Here is an 18,705-nt window from a genome sequence, read left to right on the forward strand (position 1 = left end):
TCACAAAACATGCAAAAAACCAGCACACACGGCGATAAACGCTATTGGGGCAATAACAATGAAAGCGCTCAAGCGCTACTACGATAAATGTCCTTAAATGCCAAAATACACACAAAGACACGAAAGTAAGTGAAAAGGCACTTAACTCACTGCTGCAGCAGCAAAGAAAGAGGAGGTCGTATGGTTAAACATGGACAATTATATCATGGACTTGATAGTGATTGGTGCAGACTGTTGGAGGGGGTTGTCCTTCCGGGGTCATGCCAGTTTAAAGTTTTTATTGGCTGCTGTATTTGTCAGTAAAGTGAAGAGAAGCATAATCTGAGCCTCCGTGGACTGACATAGAATTGATTTTTTTATGCTTTTAATTAGTTTGTTTGAGCTTACACGGCGACTACGCTATTAACTGTACAAATTATAAAAGGCTCTTCATGGGCAGCGGCAACTCTGGTGACATCAGAGCCACAGGAACATGAGTCAGGTGGGAAGGAGGAAGTGGATCCACAGGTGAAAGGACATTTCCTCCCAATGAGGAGCACGTTATTAGGGACTGAAACTACCTCAACCTTGGTCAGATTAACAACTTTGCCCAAAGAACCAAAACCTGCTTAGCTCTCCCAGAACAGCAAAGTAAATGCAGGAAGGGCATAAGGTACCTTGAGGGCAGCAAATGCACAGCAAAAATATGAATAGCCCTCATGTCCTAGCTTTCAGGATTGCCAAAGTTTAAACGTGGGTCGCTTGACATTAAAATGCTGGTTCACTTTTAATCGAACTGTTTTTGTCTTATATTTTTTGACAGTCACAAGAAAATGCAAATTTTAATGCTGAGTTCAGGACAGGCTTGCGATACTACAAGTGGGGCAATTCAAAAGCTGAGAAATACAATCAGTTGGGAATTCTCTGACAGTGAGTTCTGAAGGGGGTGGGAGCACCCTTCGAGTGCTGGTGGTGGACAGCTGGGGGTGTACAGTTCTAGCTACATACCTGGTTCTGTTCCTGGGGAGGAAGTCGCTATACATTTTGTTACTTACAATTTCTAATCTATGACATATGTATTTGTCCTTAGCTCTTATATGCAGTTAATTTAACCTCCGGTTTGCTAGTAAAACTGAATTATTGTGTCACGAAATTATGCATGTCTAAAAATGCAGTTAATTTAACCACCGGATTGCTAGGAAAACTGAATTACCGTGTCTCGAAATGACGCATGTCTAAAAAGTGTGTCACCAACATGAAAAGTTGGAAAGCAGTGCCCTAGCTCTTTGACTGATTCGGAGCTGCACACCCCCTCCCCTTTCAGCGCCTTGAAATCCTCACAGGTTAGTAGAGCGCTTTATAAACCCCTGATTGATTGATTACGGAAGAGCCGCCCCTGCTTGGTTTGAGTGACCTTGTGACTGACTCCCATCATGAGTCCACACTGATATCCTCTCCATGGACCCCAGCCTTCGGATGATAAACATGTTGTAGGCCCTCCCTCGGGTGCTGACTACCAGGACACTGTACCTCACATGATGGCTGCAGGGGCAGCACTGCCTCCTCTGGAGGGGCCCCCAGAGTGCAGGTCTTGGGGCTGCCCCAGCCTGAGCCCCACGAGCCCCTCAGAGGTGAGAGTACAGACAGGACATGAGAGGAAATAGGATTTCATTCCGGATAATACATGCAACAAAGCACTGCTTGTCAGCTGTGCGCACAGTCAGGAGCTTCCAGCGCCGGCTCCCCAGGGGTCCGGGGGCTGAAATTGGCAATATTCCACAGCGGAACATGTAGCGCACAGTCTGGTGGCGCTTACCTGTTCTTCCATCGGCGGGAGTGTCCCCGTCCCGGCCCCGTGAGGCTCTCGGGCCGCGGGCTAAAATGGCGGCGGCCGATCGACCCCGAGCATTGGATCTTGTGAGGACGGCGCTCCCGGGACCTGGGTTTCTCCTCGCCGACTCTCGCACCCAAGGTAAGCCGGTTTACAGCGCAGGTGTAGAGAAGCGCTCCCTGCTCTTCAGCGAGAGGCGTACCTGGCAGGGACACCATGCGGTCAGTCGCCTGACCCTAAGATGGCGGCGGCCTTGCGACATTGGGCCGCTGACTCCCGCTGTTCGCCTGGCGAACTCCTGGAATCTGACGGTGTATGGTCGGATCCGGGGACACCAGCGAGAGTAACAACGCGTACCCCTGTTCTCCTCTGCGGAACTCTCCATATGGCGCTAATTCGTGGCCTGCCTGGTTCCAAGATGGCGGTGACTACAGACCACCGGTACCACTGACTCTGCCAGATCGATCTGTGCACTGCTGAACCTTTGCATCAACTGGGCCCTGCATTGCAGCGTTCACCCTTCTACTACTTTCACTTCCAGCCGTCTCGCCCTCAGCATAGGGATGCCGAATAACCAAGAGGCGATATGAGGACGCTTCATCTTACAGCCACTCCGCTGCTGTTGCCTTTCTGTATTGCCAGGTACAGGGGTGCTGTTTCAGGGAGAATCTCGACACTACTGTGTGACGGCCCCGGGCTTTTCTTTGCTGTCTTAACCTGGGGTTGCGCGCCTTCCTGGACTGTGTCTCTGGCACCTCGTGGACTTCCACAGACATTTGGCGTGCTGCGTGCACTCTGAGGGGCACTGCTGCCCTTGCGACCTAGAGACTGTGCCTTTGAACATCCTCGGCGACTCTGCTGCCCAGTGGCCCCTGAGCGTATGCCCATCTAATTGACTCGTTTTGGCATCGGTGGACCCCCAATCCCTTTCCCTCCTTGCTCCTGTGGCTGCCCCCCTCTGCTCTGCTCCTCTATGGCCGCCATTTTGCAGCTGCTCTCAGCCGCTTCTTTCTCCTGACCCTGGCCCACCATCTTGTCCATTCGCTCGGCCTTTACCCTTCTCCCTCGTTTCCTCCTTGACGAGCCTCAAATGTTTCTGATTTGCCTTTTTTCCATACCCCAATATCACTCCCACCCTCCCTACTCCCACCCAATTCTACTATTTGTATATATATGTATATAGATATAACTCTAATCACTAGTATATGCAGTAGACCTTTGTACTTTCTACCATTCCTATGTGACTCTTAGAGTTTATCCATTCATATCCCTTCCCTATGTATATAGATATAACTCTAATCACTAGTATATGCAGTAGACCTTTGTACTCTCTACCATTCCTATGTGACTCTTAGAGTATATCCATTTGTATCCCTTCCCTATGTATATAGAGATAACTCTAATCACTAGTATATGCTGTAGCCCATTGTACTCTCCACCATTCCTATGTGACGCTTAGAGTTTATCCATTTGTATCGCTTCCTGAGTGACTCTCTTTCTTGTGTGACTTTACAACTTGTACATTTACAATCTTTTCTGCTTGTATCTTTTATATAACACACGTAATCCGAAGACCTTATGTATTGAAATTGGTTCTTATTTAAAGCGCACTGACACCTTCGGGTAAAGTTCGCGCTAAATAAAATCGCATTAAATAAATAAATATAAATAAATAAAGGGTGTAAACAAACTCAGTAAAACTTTTTGTTTCTTAAAGTAAATCAGGACGGTTTCTTTCTCCTACTCTTTTCTTTCCCCTGTTCCTTTCATCTCCTCATTGTCGCTGCTTTGCCCCCATTATGGTGTTATTTATCATTTTTTTCTTCTACCTGGGAGGTCTGAATTTTCTTCTTTCATTCTTCGCCCCTTGGGCTTATCTTATTTATTAAGTCCACTCGTTATTTTTTTAATTTTTTATTCTAGTCGTGTATTTTCGCTTTCTTAGTGTTTGTTTTAAAGTCTTCCTCCTTCGTTTTACGTGCCAGGCAATAAACAACACACTCTGAAGCAATGAATTACGGGCATGGCTGTACAGATCTTCATTATCAGCCAATGGGAGCCAGCAGGCTGTCATCCAATCCGGACCTGAGCTGTCCTCAGAAGCAACCAATGGAAACAAGCAGGCTGTCAACCAATCCGAATGGGCGCTGAGCTCTAAAGGAAAGAAGAGAAACGAAACTTAATTGAAGAGAAACGAAACGTAATTTTTGCACTTGTGAATCATGGCGGCAGCAGCTCAGCTGGAGAACCTCCAGGAAGAGGCCACTTGTTCCATCTGTTTGGAATATTTCACTGATCCAGTGATGATTAGTTGTGGACACAACTTCTGCCGCTCCTGCATCACCCAGAGCTGGGAGGGAAGAGATGGAAACTTCCCCTGTCCACAGTGCAGGGAAATATCTTCAGGGAAAAGCCTCCGACCCAACAGGCAGCTGGGGAACATGGTGGAAATTGCAAAACAGCTTCATCTGCCCCCCGTGAAGCCCCTGGAGGAGAATCTGTGCGGGAAACATGAAGAGAAACTGAGGCTGTTCTGTGCAGAGGATCAGAGGATGATATGCTGGGTCTGCCGGGAGTCCAAGGAGCACAAAACTCACTCAGCAAGTCCAATAGAGGAGGCTGCAGAGGATTACAAGGTATATCTGGGCACTCAGGGATCACGGAGTCAAACTATGAGTAACCTGTAGAGAAGTACAAGGTGTGTGTTTTTTCCTATAATCACAAGGGAAGAGCACAAGGTGTGTCTGTGGAAATTCAAAGGTCACTGTCACCTGGTGAGCCGCAGCTAGGGGCAGCGGAAAGCACAAGCTGTGTGTGTAGATGCTCGGAGGCATGGGTACTCATAGTGCAGACTGCAAGCGGCCCGGCAAGCCTTACTTGGTGGCCCACGGACCTTGCAGACATTGTACTGACGCTCTGCTCTATGGGGGCCGGGCAATTCACAACAAAGCCTCATTAACAAGTAAATGGTCTTTTAAAGACCTGGGAAGTTCTTGGGTGCGGCTGTTTGTGTGCCTGGGAAGCTGGGGTGAGGTGACCAGAGGGTGACAGACAGAGGGAGGGAGTTAGACAGAGGGAGAGAGGGAGGGAGACAGAGGGACGGAGCCAGAGGGACTGTGACAGAGGGACGTAGGCAGAGGGAGCCAGAGAGAGGAGACAGAGGAGGATAGACAGAGGAAGACAGACAGAGGGAGACAGACAGAGGGAGACAGACAGAGGGAGGCAGACAGAGGGAGGCAGACAGAGGGAGGCAGACAGAGGGAGGCAGACAGAGGGAGGAGGGCGACAGAGGGAAGGAGACAGAGGGAGGCAGACAGAGGGAGGAGGGCGACAGGGAAGGAGACAGAGGGAGAGAGAGGGAGGGAGACAGAGGGAGGAGGGCGACAGAGGGAGGGAGACAGATGGAGGGAGACAGAGAGAGATGGAGGGAGAGAGAGAGCGATAAAGATGTGTGTATGCCGGGTCTGGTGGCTCAGTGGACGAAGGCGTCCGCTGCAGGGGCCTGTGATCAACCTCATGGTCACAGTTTTTTTTTACTCTAGCCCGCCCCGCCCCCTTCCCCCACTGACCCCGCCCCCACGGGAATGGCCCTGGGCCACAAACCACACTGTAAAATTGGCCCTGAGAGAAAGTTTGTGAGTACCCATGCTCTGAGGTCACCCTGTGCGTCCTATAGAAGAGGCTGCAGAAGAGCACACAGAATTACCGCTGACTGGGAGGCGCTGCTGACCCTAGAGGGAGGGTGGCTAAACCCCTGTGGGCGGCAGACAAAAGGGCATCGCAGCAATAGGGTGCACTCTCGCGCCAAGAAAGGCCAGTGCGTTACCAGGAAGTTTGGGTTTAAATGGCTCAATGAGGAAGGAAGGGCGGGGTCACAAGCACGGCCTAAAAGGCATCTGGGACAAGCAATTTCTTGTGTTTACATAATTGATGGGTAAGAAAGAACAGCGAGAGGGCCCATGAGTTGCTCGCATAACTGGGGTGGGGGTTTGTTTGTGGATGTCAAATGTTCACAAGGCGCCCTTTATGTTCATAGAGGAGGCTGCTGAAGGGAATTGTGTATGTGTGTCGATGTTTACGGATCATAATGAACCCTGTGGTCCCCAAAGAGAAGGCTGTAAAACATGTGTATTTTATAGAGAAAGAAGCTGCAGATGAACACAAGTTATATGTGTGGGTGTTCAGGGTTCACAAGAGAATTCATTTATTAAAGCACATTCAAAGTATGGGTTTGATAATCTAAGACTCGGACTTCACCCTGCGGGTCTCATTGAAAAGGGTGCCCAAGAGCAGTGGGTGGTAAGGGTTCGGAAGTAAAGTCACATAGGAATATAAGGTATGTATGTCTGCTTTCAGGGATTACAGATTTTACACTATGAGTCAGCGCACAACGCCCATTGGGCAGAAACGGCTTTATTCATAGGTGTTGATTAGGATCGCAGTCTATGTCTTGTGCAACTCCTAGGCAGACCATAAATTGCACGCCAAACGTTCAACAACGGTCCGGAAGTTCTGGCTGATGGTTTTTAGACAACAGGCGCTGTTCTGAGGATGACAGCAAACCTAGCCTTGTGGTCTGCAATCCAGGTGGCACTCTTGTCATTTTTAAGTAAATTCCCTTTGGAACACTCTACCATAGCCAACGGTTCAGAGCATGCTGCTTCTGCCCCTTACTCCTTCATTTGGAGGCCAGGACTGAGTCCCTGTAGTGACAGCTGCAATATTTTTGCTCAAATTGCAATCTGATAACTTTGGGTCTGCAAACCCAGCTGTAGAATTGCAGACCCAAAATGGTCAATAGGAGAAAAAGCTTCTTGTCCAATTGGACTTGATTATTTATTTATTTATTTATTTTAAATGTGAATCTTTCAGATATTTTGCAAATCTGGGTTCAAACAGCATCCATGAACTAATGGTCCAGATAAGTCTATCTCTCCCAGCTTGATTGACAGGCTGTCTCAATTTGAGGCCTGCAAAACCATTTTTTAATGCTAATTTCTCAAAAACTACTGAATGGATTTACACCAGACTAAGAAAATGTATTTCTTGAGCAAAGTTCTACTTTCATGCCAAGTTTTCTGTAATTCCCTCAAGCTACTTTTAGGTCTCGCCTAGTTGTTTCTCCGAGACATCTAGTGATCTATATGCGTGGGGAAACTCTGCCTATTACTTAGTAATTTCTCGCCGCTTGCCATTAGTTAACTTTTTAATTTTTTTTGTTAGCGGGCTTATTATTGGCTCTTGTGCCGACACGTAACTTCCGGTTATTCCGGAAGCAGCACCGCCTAACTACAGTCTTATGTTCTCGTTTAAAATAGTGCACGTTAACATGTGCGTGCTACCTTACATAATGATTAAACGCATGCACCAAAAGTTTGACGTGGGTGCATGCGTGTTCGACGGCACCAAAGTCCACAATTCGATGAGAGGCGGAGGAGATTAAACACTCCCTGCAGATCCACCGGCTGTAGAGCCACACTGAGGCTCTCTAACATTGCCTGCCTTTCCGACACCATGCTCCTGATTTCCCCCCCAACTCTTTTTGCAATCCGCAACCCCCAAAGCGAACCTGCAGCAGTCCAGGAAACAGTCTCCCTTCACAAGCGCCACCCCTGCACCCAACGTTCCCGCATCCCCTCCTGTGCCATGTGACTCCCAAACATTACTCACTTACCTAAATTCGCGCACAAACTACCTACACTCCACCCGCTGACCTCGCTCGCTGAACCCTCTGTAGCACCTCTACTTTATGTCCAAGCTATAGTTGGTGCTCCTACCTCTTATGCCACTAACAACCATGGACAAAGCCAATCGATCCAACTCGTTGTAAATATGATGTTCCTTGTAACATCTTATATCTTGATGCAATGACAGAAACCGTCATTTACAAATCGGGCGGCACACTATGCAAAGCAACGACTTTTATCTTTTTTTAATTAAGCCACGCCCTTCATCACTGCTTGACAAATATGTATTTACACTATTGGAGCATTTTATGCCCCATCAGCACTGAAGGGAAATTGTTGTGCGTAAATCAGGACTAAGGAAGAGCCAGAATAGTGTCCGTGGAAGAGTCCGAGAGGTTCGACTCATTACATGACTGTTAGAACTGGCTATTTCTGGTAGGCTAAGGCTGACGCCAAAGCCAGGCAGAAACCACCATTCTAGTCAGGGCAAGGGAGTCACACGCCAAGATAACCCCTGCTCACCCCCTTGGTAGCTTGGCACGAGCAGTAAGGCTAAACTCGGAGGCAATGTGTAAAGCATTTGCGCAAGCACACAACAGCAACAACATCCTAGGCACACCACAAAAGGAACTCCACACAAGGTTATATAAAAATAACTTCTGTATTGTCAAAACACATCAGATAGAAATCACACATGTACATTGTGCCAACTGGCACAGGCAATATTCACAAGGGATTATTCACAAGACAGGGCCACATGGGCCACTGTCAGAATCAACACTTTTAGAAATAGAAATACTTTCAGAAATTAGAATAAAAGGATATAAAATCACTGTAGCACAAATTAGCAAGAATAGCACACAACCAGTAACTACTGGTAACAGTTAAGTATCACCTACGCAACCCTAACCACCTTAGGAGAATGTCACGCAGGGGACCAGGACATCACTAGGACCACCTGTACTGGAAAGAACAACCACCTAAGAATAAAATACATTTAAGGGTATCAGCAAGAACACATTACACATGATGCATCAAACATTCAGAGGTGTAGGGAAGGAAAAAGGTAAACACATGTATAAAAACACATTCAGCGGTGTAATAATAAGGCACATGATGCAGCAAAAACACATTCAGAGGTGCAGGGAAGGAAAAACACATGATGCATAAACCAACACATTCAGAGGTGTAAAATCAAGGAAGACACATGATGCATAAAACATTCAGAGGTGTCAGAACACAACTCAATAGCGCAAAAACACATGATGCCCAAAAACATTCAGAGGTGTAAGATCAAGGTGCATAATCCTATTAAACGCATTACATCTCCTAGCACCATATCACATTGCGCAAAACTCACATTAGGCAATTACCATCACATAGATAATCACATTGCGCCTAAATAAAATCCCATACCAGCCCCCATCTAATAAAGAGCCCTGTGTCCAGAATGTCAGGGCGCGCTGCCAATGCAGCGCCAGTCAGGGGTGCGTCACTGGCGCAAAACCTAAACGTTGCAGGTGCCCACTACTTGCTGGGCACCTGGGAACAATCACAAGGGCCTAAACGTTGCAGCTGGCACTAAGTGCTGCGCAGCTGTAGCAGGCCTGGCACCACTGTGCCACCTCTGTCCCACACAGGGACTCTCTCTCCAATTGCGCCTAAACGGTGCTGCTGCCCACTAATTGCTGGGCAGCTGGAGACAAAACTGCGACAGGGCCCTCACTGGCCCTTTAGGAGACATCTTCGCCAAAACGTGGGAGCCTTCTAGTTCTGAATGAACAACAGTGCATTGGAGCCCTCTGGCTCCTAACTCCTTGTGCCCCCAACATGTGGCTTTGGAAATGGCTCTGGCTCAGCCCTCTTGCTCCTAAAATAATCATGCCCCCCACAGGTGGGAGCAGCCCGCTGCCAACGGGGCCGCTCTGAATAAGGGCACTGAAAACGGTGGGACGGCCCACTGACATCTGGGGCCGCCCTAAATGCCCCCGGGCGCTGTGCCTGCACAGGCACCAACCTGCGCCCCCACGGAGCCTCTCGGAGCTCTAGAACAATTATGCCCCTCATTGGAGTCCCTCGGAGGGGACTTGAAATCCACTTGTGCCCCAGAGCCTCTGCGGCTCGAAATAGACAAAATGCCCCCGGAAGCTGAGGAGCTCCCTCCCAAGACGCCCGCATTCACCGGCTTCCCTGTGCGGTGGCGGCTCTTCGGCGAGGGCAGTGCCCTCCTGTTCACCCGGTCCCGCTCCTGGGGGCCGAGTACTTCTAAAGGTGGCGGGGCTCCCTCCCTCCAGGGAGAGCCTCGCGGCGGAGCCAGCGTAGCTTCCTGCCTTTTTCCCCGGCCTCCGTAGACGTCCTCTCCTCTGGGGAAAGCCTTTGCGGCCCTAAACAATGGCTGCGGGACCTGACTATGACGCGAGGGAATCCCGGGGCCAATCACATCGCGGCCCCGGGTGCCGTGCCTCCACCAATGGCAGCGCGGCCCTTGGAGGGGAGGCGGGCGCAGCGTCTCCTCTACGATCCCCGGGCTGGCAACGGTGAAACATGGGGCAAAGACCGGGTGGGCACCGGCTCTTCTCAGTAATTTAACAATCGAGGTGGCCACTCGATTGGGCCATAAACAAAAGCGCTCCCAAGCGCTGCAAGTGGCAAATGAAGCGCTTCTCGGCGCTTAGGCAAAGATTACCACAATTAAAGCGCTCCCAGGTGCTAAGGCAAAAGAAGGTCTCTTGTTAAAAATAAAGCGCTCTCCTGCGCTGGGGGAGAATATAAAGCGCTTCAAAGCGCTATATGCCAAAACAGAGCAGCAAAGTCCTTCAGGAGTCCAGGACCTCAGCAGTCCAGGACATAAGGGGGAGTACAACAGCTCTCAGAACAGGAAAGTCCATCAGATATCCAGGGGCAATCCCTGGGCCCAAGCAGCAGCACGCCCCTGGCAGGATTCAAGTCAGAAACAAGAACATCTTGGAAGGGGACACAGCCCCTTTTTATACTATAAAATCCTTTGTCTAAAGGGTGCAGGCAGTGTGAGAACCAGCTAGAACTGGTTATAGGGAACTTCTTTCAGTGTGAGGGGCAGAGGCGACAGTCGCCCAGCAGGAGGTGGAACCAGCATTGTGGCAGGCAGGCACAGCCCTATTCACTCCTAGGTGCTATCTCCTCCCACTTCCCTGGCAGCAGATGCAGCCTTTTATCCACGGCCTGACTCGGACAACCTCCTGGGGGCTCTCCAGCCCCTGTCACCCGCAAACCAGACAGTCAATCCACAAGCAGGCCTAGGCTCACTCCTGGAGCCAGGCTCCAGCCAATCACATGCCAGGCACAGATTACACAAATATGCCAACTTCTAAAAGTGGCACTTCTACACTAGACACAATCATGCCGCATATATCATTACGCAGCATTCAATCTCACGAGTTCGTACATACCAAACTCGACCCTGCACTCCCCACACATCAGGAACTACCATGGGCATACATATTCCCCATTCATTCCTATGGGAGGGCAGGTCACTCACCACACATACACACATACACAGAGAGCTCACTCACTTTACACTGTACCACAGGGAAAAAGTGCGCAGAGGCCTAAGATCACCAACACCAGGTCACAGAAACAGGCTAGGCAAAAGGGTTGAACCTGCCAAAAAAGGGCCAGGTCCAACAATGACAATCACCACAGCTCACATCATGGACCCCCCCCCCCATGCCCCCTACCCTCACAGGTCTCCCGCAATCCTGTCTGCCCCGGAGCCCCGCACCATACCCCCGAAAAGCAGAATTCAAAGCACCACCGAGTCAGCCCAGTACCCACACCCCAGCCCTACTATCCTCACACCTGAGCCACCCACCCACCCACCCGCCCGCACAATGCTGTTAAATATTGCCAGGGGCCCCTCCAGTTCCACTTAAAAGCATGAACAACAGGGGCAAGATATGTTAACCTCTCATCTCAGTGGTAACTCCTACAACTTGCCTGACCTTCTTCCTTTAAATCTGTCACCGTGGTCTTTAATGTACGGTAATCTGATCCCGTTTCATCTCCGCTTATCTGTGGAACCGGTTCCTAATTTGTCTTACTTCTCTCTATTTTGTCATCATTCCCCAGGGAAATCGGGCAGGATTGTTGCACTTTGCAGTTTTAGACAGATAAATGTAATGCCATTTTCAACATAATACACAAGGCGTAGACATGCACATTTCTTAATTGACATGCTTTTGTTTTAATTGGTCCCGAGATAGAACAAGCATTTGCAAAGCAATAGGTATTACATTTACGTGAGTTTCAGCTATTGGCATTGTAAATGACAGTGCCTTTTATTTATGTTTTATAAACCAAACAAATAAAAGGCATTGTCATTTACAATGCCAATAGCTCAAACTAGCGTAAATGCGAGACATATTGCATTGCAAATGCTTGTTTATCATTGTCAACAGCTTCCTGTGACTATAAAAATGGGAAATATCTCCATTTTTATTTTTTTGACCCCACCTCCATTTGTTTTGTCCGCAGTTGATGGATCAGCAGGAACCTTGCTCTGCTAAACTACTTCTTTTTAAAGTTGAAAGACTTATGAGAGCGACCGCAGATTTCATATTTCAAATGCGTTACACTTGTAAACAACTCTCTTATTGTCAGGCAACATCTTGAATGTAATTGTACTTTACAGCACAAATGTAACTCTTTGCATCCTGGTTTTGGTTAATTATCTTTTTTTACACAAATAAATATGTAAACATTATGCACTAGGGTCTCAATCTATGGCAGAAGCTTGTTCTAGAGTAAATTATGCACGCTTTGGCATAGACAAATCAGATTTGGAATCCTTTGGTTGAATACCTATCTGAGATGAAGCACTTGGACATTATCCCCACCATCACAGAGCACTTCATTTATTTGTTTGAAGAAAGGGCTTAGGCTATTATTGCAATGAGTGCAGTGCGTTGGGGAGGAGTTACTTCATGTATGATATAAATGGACCACACCTTGAGTATGTTGTTTCAGAAAATGGAGTTATGGATGTTAATCTAGACTTCAGAATCTAGAAAGCAGGACGTTCTCATGTTCCAGGAGAAGTGGGCTTCCCAAGATTTATACATTGATGGGTTCGAATGTTACAATATTGTAGACCAAATTCCCAAGTTTGGCCGACCCTCTGGAGGCCTGTCGATTTGGGTTAATATCGCTGCAGTTGGTACCGTCAAACTCTTCGATGCGTCAGGCGGCCCCCAGCCATCTGACGCAACAATCGGCGTGTGCGTTAGACGGCCGGGGGCAGCATGCTCTGTACACACGTCAAATTCCGACGCAGTACGGTCAAATTTGCGCTGTACCAATAGTGCTAATTTTCAAGTCTTATTGTATAACAGAGGTGTTTCTTTTTATTTACTTAATTTATTTTAAAGGATTTCCATTCAGCACCAAATGTGAATTTTATAAACCTATTTGAATTTATTGCCTCTGTTCAATGTCCGAAAGATTGCCTTAAGACTGCAGGAATCTGTCTGGGCAGTGATTTTATTGCTAAATTACCACACATTAGGTCAGTAAAATGCCATGCAGTAGAGGACAAATTTGCCATAGGGGCAGGGAATTGGTAGAACATCTGAACAACCATAATTTAATCAATGTCATGGAAATTGCTGGTGTAATGAATGATAATAATTCCCTGGAGCCGACATTTCTAGGGAGGGGTTGTGTTTCAGCAATTGATTGTTTTTATTTCCCCTGCCCCAGAGGGCTCCCTATGGAAAGCAGAAGTAATTTCCACAACTTATGGGGACCACAATCCGATCCAAACAGTACTGAGATTATCCCCTAGGCCAACACACAACATAGAATACGGCGCCAGGAACATATCACCTTCTACTGATGATTTAAGAATAGTCTGGCTGGGGTGTAATAATACTGACCTGTTTTGCATGATGGCCAGGGATAATTTGAATCTCATTGATTCCTGTCTGTCGGTACAGGACCCACATCCTGAGGCAATTAACGCCTTTATTAAACTTTGTGAGGCCATCAAATCCCTATTATCAAAACCTATCCCCACAGTACAACGTGGACCCAGATGGTTCAATCACGAATGCTCAGAGGCCAATAGACAGTTATGTAAGGCCCTGTCACACAGTCCGAGGTGTAACTCCCTCGTCAAAACATTAAGGCGGAAGTATAACTTAACGATCGCCAAAAGGAAGGAAGAACTACTAACCGAGCATTGGGATGCACTTGTTAACGCCGCTAGCTTAAAAAAAAGGAATATTTTCTGGCCCAATGCCAAAGATTTGTGATCAATGGGACAGCCATTAACCCCGAAAAGCTGCAATACAACCAGTGCAACCTTGGAAAATTATTTTTCCACAATCTATCTGGCCCACGCACAAGATTTGGATCCTTTCAAGCATAGGATCCCAATATCGTTAATCGAGGTTGAGGAGGCCATCCATCAGAGCCTCGGCAACAAAACCCCAGGCCCGGATGGGCTACCGATCGACATCATTAAACATAAACCTGGTTTTTGGGATCCTCTCCTGCTAAATGTTTTTAATAATTTAGCTAATGCTCGGATACCAGGCTCATGATCCACAAGTATCATTGTTCCAGTTTTCAAAAAAGGTGACCACTCGCAACAAAGTTCTTACAGAGCGATTTCCCTAATAGATAACATCCTCAAAATTTTAGGCAGAGTTTTATATAATAAGATTTTAAACAGAGCTGAGGGAAACATTATTGTAGAGTCGTGCCAACTGGGATTTAGGAGCAAAGTAGGCATAAACGAACAATGCCTAAACCTCAATTTAATTATTGGAAAATATCTGCATAAATCATTGATTAAACTCACCAATGATGTACCTAGAGTAAAAGACAAAATACTCTCCGTTTACTATATGCCGATGATGCGTTTTTCATGGACTCACACCTAACGCACTACGCACTTTAGTACAGGGATTTACTGATTTTATGACTAGTCTAGATTTGTGTACCAATTTTAAGAAATCTTTTATAATGTCATGTGGGTCAAGAAAGCATTGCTTACATTTTATATCTGTGGGCAACCAAAAATTAACAAGCACTAGCACTTTTCCATATCTTGGGTTGGTCTTTGCTGCGAACGGCGCCTGGACTGAACACATGGTGTTTTGTAAGAACAAGTTCTCAAAGGCCACCAACTCCAGTGTTCGCCTCCTTCGCCCAAAAAGAACTGGGTTATTTTTGGCGGTTTTAAAGATTTTTAAATCTCAGTGCATACCTACAGCCACTTATTGTGCGGAGGTCTGGGGCACTGCCAAAAGTCTTAGCATTTAACAAGAGGAAATATGATTCTGCAGAAAATATTGGGCACGCCGATTTCAATTCCCAATATGTTTACCACAACAAACTAAAATTAAGTTATATTGAAGACTTTATAAGGGCCCGCCCTGCTTTGTTCTTGCTAGCCATATAGAAAAATCCAGCAGCGTCCTTGACCAGAGAGATAATAGACGACAGCCTTAGCTGTGAGAAAGGGATGGATATTCCATGGCTTGAAGGGTTTAAAAAGAGCCTAGAAAGTGTTCATTTTGGCTGTCTTTTTCTAAATCCTAACACAACTGAGACATACACAAAAAAGCCCGTAGGACAGTACTGTATACACTTTTTATAGTACGGAAAGACTGGAGAGGGAATCCAAGAAATCAACTGTCGCACATTTTATACCCATTAAGCAAGCTGCCCATTGTTTGCCTAGTTACCTCACCCTGCCTATGTCTCATTGGGATTTCTCTTCCGACTAAGGGCTGGCACTGTAAAATATCTGCTTTGCTTTCCCCCTGGATTTAATACAATCCTTGATTCTCTGCCCTGCCCGTGTGATGATCAGAGCGGACAAAACACTTTAACATTTTTTATTCTGCAAATTTTATACAAAGTATGCTCAATGGTTGTTAATACCATTTTTGTTAAATATCACCCATCCTCTTTTTAGGTGCGCTTAGCAGCATACTTAATACTAGAAAATGGCGAGTTAGTTTTCCATGTCGGTACTTTTTCTGAGAATAGCTGTTTGTGCTTGCAAATCAATGGGTAATCTTTGAAGGACATTTGTGTTGAGATTTTTAACTCTTATGCTTTTTCATTAATGCTATTGTAGCTGCTTTTATTGTGGATTTTAACTTACTGTATGTATTGTGCTTTTATGGATATGGTGCTGTCCAAATAACGTCTTTGAACTGAAACTGAACTAGACTTATATTAGTTCATACATTGCCACTTTATGCGAACATATTACTGGAATTAAATCTGGCTGGGGGAATTTAGTGTGTCAGTTGATACTGTTGTCATATTAAAACTCTAGAAAATGTTGATTTAGGAAAAATAGGCATGTATCACCTTCTCCGCCCACAAGAGAACAAGTCTAAGGAGGTGGTTGATTTTCCTTACACTTCTTAATTCTGTCAATAATTGGCATTTATTGTTTCCACTGGTCACCCCCTCGATTCCACGCAAGTGGATCATTTCAGAAGAAAGTTGAGCAGAAGTGCAGTCTTGAAGTTTACCTCTTACTGATAATATCTCTGGACTATGGTCTAGTATAGGTTGATAGCAGAGTACTTGGCCATTTGAATTTTCTTCCGCGTCTCGAGGGTGTGGAAGCAGGATGCTGTGATGGCATTGACTTGCACGGTCATGTCCAGTTTGTTGTCATTGATGATCCTGTAGTTGCTGGTAGTGGGTATGGGTCCAAGGTTGCCCAGCCTCCAGGTGGAGTGTCGTAGTGAGGTGTTCTTGCAGAAAATCACTACTTCTGTCTTCTCGATGTTTAGCTTGAGAGATAGTTTGACTTCATCCAGTTGGTGATTTCATGCAGGCTGCAAACTTGTTCTGAGGGTCGGGGTCTTGTCTGAGAGAGATATAAGTTGCGTGTCTTCAACGTAGGAGAAGATGTTGATGTGGGCATGGACAACTCTGGTTAGAGGGATCATGTAAGCCTTCAAGACCGTGGGGCTGAGGGGCGAGCCTTGTGGCACTTCCCAGATCATTTTGTGGGTTTACGATGAATATGGGTCCAGGCTGACCGCTGGTGTTCTGGAAGGAACACCTTCACTGGAGAGTGCATCCTTGTATCTCAATATTCCACAGGCATCAGATAAGGATGGGGTAGGAAACCGTGTCATATGCTGTAGAGTGGTCAAGAAAAATGAGGGGCGCCATGTCTCCTCTGTTCAGTATCATGCACAAGTCATCTGTGGTGAAGACAAGCTTTGTTTCTGTGCTGTGGCCATTTGTGGTGACACGTGGCATGTATAGGTTTTCATTGGTCAGTGGTTGCCTACCGGTACTAAATGCAGGGCTTGCGGCAATTTTGGAATACATCGAGCAGGAACAGTGGGTTGTGGCGCTCATGTTTTGGCGAAAAAGCACTGTACTGTGAGGATTATCTTTGGGGTTGGGAGCCTGGTCTCTGGTTAAACTGAGAGAGAGCTTGGCTATGTGACTGCTGTGCTCAAAAGGTATGTGTAACTTGAAGCATAAACTCTGCTGCCTAAAGCAAGAACCTCAATGATCAGTTTCTCATGTTGCAAACAGAGGCAAAATTTACTGGAACTTGTGTCTCTGCATAGGCAGTACAGACTACCAAAAAGACTTCCTTTGTACGTTCCCCATCCAGCATTTAGCCCTGATATATTTTAGTGGTTTTAACACTATATGTGCTGTGAGTCTTAGAAAGGAATTGAAATCTGGTTGTTATAATGCATGTTATATCGAGGTACTGTTTGTTTCGGAGTGACGTCCTCCCAGTACAAAGCAGCAGATTGGTGACTTTATTTTTTGGAGTTTTTTATATATAGCCAAAACTCGACCCGAAGGTATTGGCGTGCTTTACATGAGCACCAGTTGCGTTACAGACAGACACATTCATTTTTGTACGGCAGGGGGAGATTAAGTCATTTGCCCAGAATCACAGGCTGATGAGAGTCCCTGCGGAGACTCGAACGAGGTTCCCCAGCTCTGAGTTCGACCACTCAAACTTTCTTCATGGAAGTAGCTCAATCATGCATTGCATAAGAGAACTGTTCATCCTGGGGTGCTCACTTCAACTATGTTGATTGTAATATAGCTCAGATCCATAGCAAAGCAAGTAACATTGTAGAATGAATGGCACTCAATTGGCAATATTTTATCTCAGGAGGAATGGATGATGAATCTGGAATCAAACCTGTCAGTTGGCGGGTTGTTCACCACAGCCAGGTGAGTTATTTCACTAAGGGGCACATGCATCAAAGGTTTTTGCGATTGCAAACGGTGCGATGCAAATTGGCATTTGGAGATGCATGAAAGTGTTTCCTATGCGCAATTTAAGAATTCGCTATTATTTGCGAATTCCTAAATTGCCATTGCATTTAAGGAATCGCAATTTGCGATTCCTTAAATGTAATACTAGAAGCACTTTCAAATAGCGATTTCGCTATTTGGGACCGCAAATAACAGACCTATCAAACGTGTCTGTAATTTGCAAAAACTATGAAAAATGCACTAAAATGCATTTTTTTTTTAAGTTTTAGATTCGCACACACATGCCCTTGGGGCATGTGTGTGCGCAACATGGGTGCACATCACAATTTCAGGGGTGCAACAGGGTGTCATTTTGACACACTCGCACCCTTGAAATTGCATAAGCAATTTGCGAGTACTTATTAGGACTTGCAGATTGCGCATGCAATTTCCCATTCATTCCTATGGGTCTATAGGAATGAATGGGAAGTCATTAAAGCATAGATTCATCATGGTAAAATCCGCTTGCAAAGGGGCAGATTCTCAGATTCTTTTTGCATCATCCCAAATGCAAAAATCGCAAAGTAAGAAATCACAAAATTGCAATTACTTGCATTTAAGGAATCTCAAATTAAGATTCCTTAAATACAATGCATTAAAGTTTAAAAAATTGCAATTTCGCTAATCGGGCTCGCAAATTACCATGAAGTTAAACTTCATGGTAATTTGCAAAAACTTTGAAAAATGCACTAAAGTGCATTTTTCAAAGTTTCATGTTGCGCACACAACATGCCCTAAGGGCATGTGTGTGCGCAACATATGTGCACAGATCAATTTCAGGGGTGCAACAGGGTGTCCTTTAGACACCCCTGAAATTGCATTCTCAATTTGCGATTCGCTAATTGCGTTTCGCAAATTGAGAATGTCTTCCCATTCATTCCTATGGGCCTCTAGGCC

The 18,705-nt window shown here is 46.2% G+C and overlaps 1 protein-coding gene across 1 annotated transcript in view; it reads left to right on the forward strand.

The window, feature by feature from the left end:
• Positions 1 to 3,991: 3,991 nt before the first annotated feature.
• LOC144754196 (E3 ubiquitin-protein ligase TRIM39-like) overlaps positions 3,992 to 18,705 on the forward strand; it is a 201,882-nt gene continuing 187,168 nt past the window's right edge. Inside the window, exon 1 of the mRNA XM_078641780.1 lies at positions 3,992 to 4,446. Coding sequence (XP_078497906.1) covers positions 4,033 to 4,446 — 414 coding nt within the window. The 5' untranslated portion in view covers positions 3,992 to 4,032. The remainder of the gene's footprint in view (positions 4,447 to 18,705) is intronic.

Source organism: Lissotriton helveticus, chromosome 5_1 (assembly GCF_964261635.1).
Source record: "Lissotriton helveticus chromosome 5_1, aLisHel1.1, whole genome shotgun sequence".
NCBI classification, from domain to species: domain Eukaryota; kingdom Metazoa; phylum Chordata; class Amphibia; order Caudata; family Salamandridae; genus Lissotriton; species Lissotriton helveticus.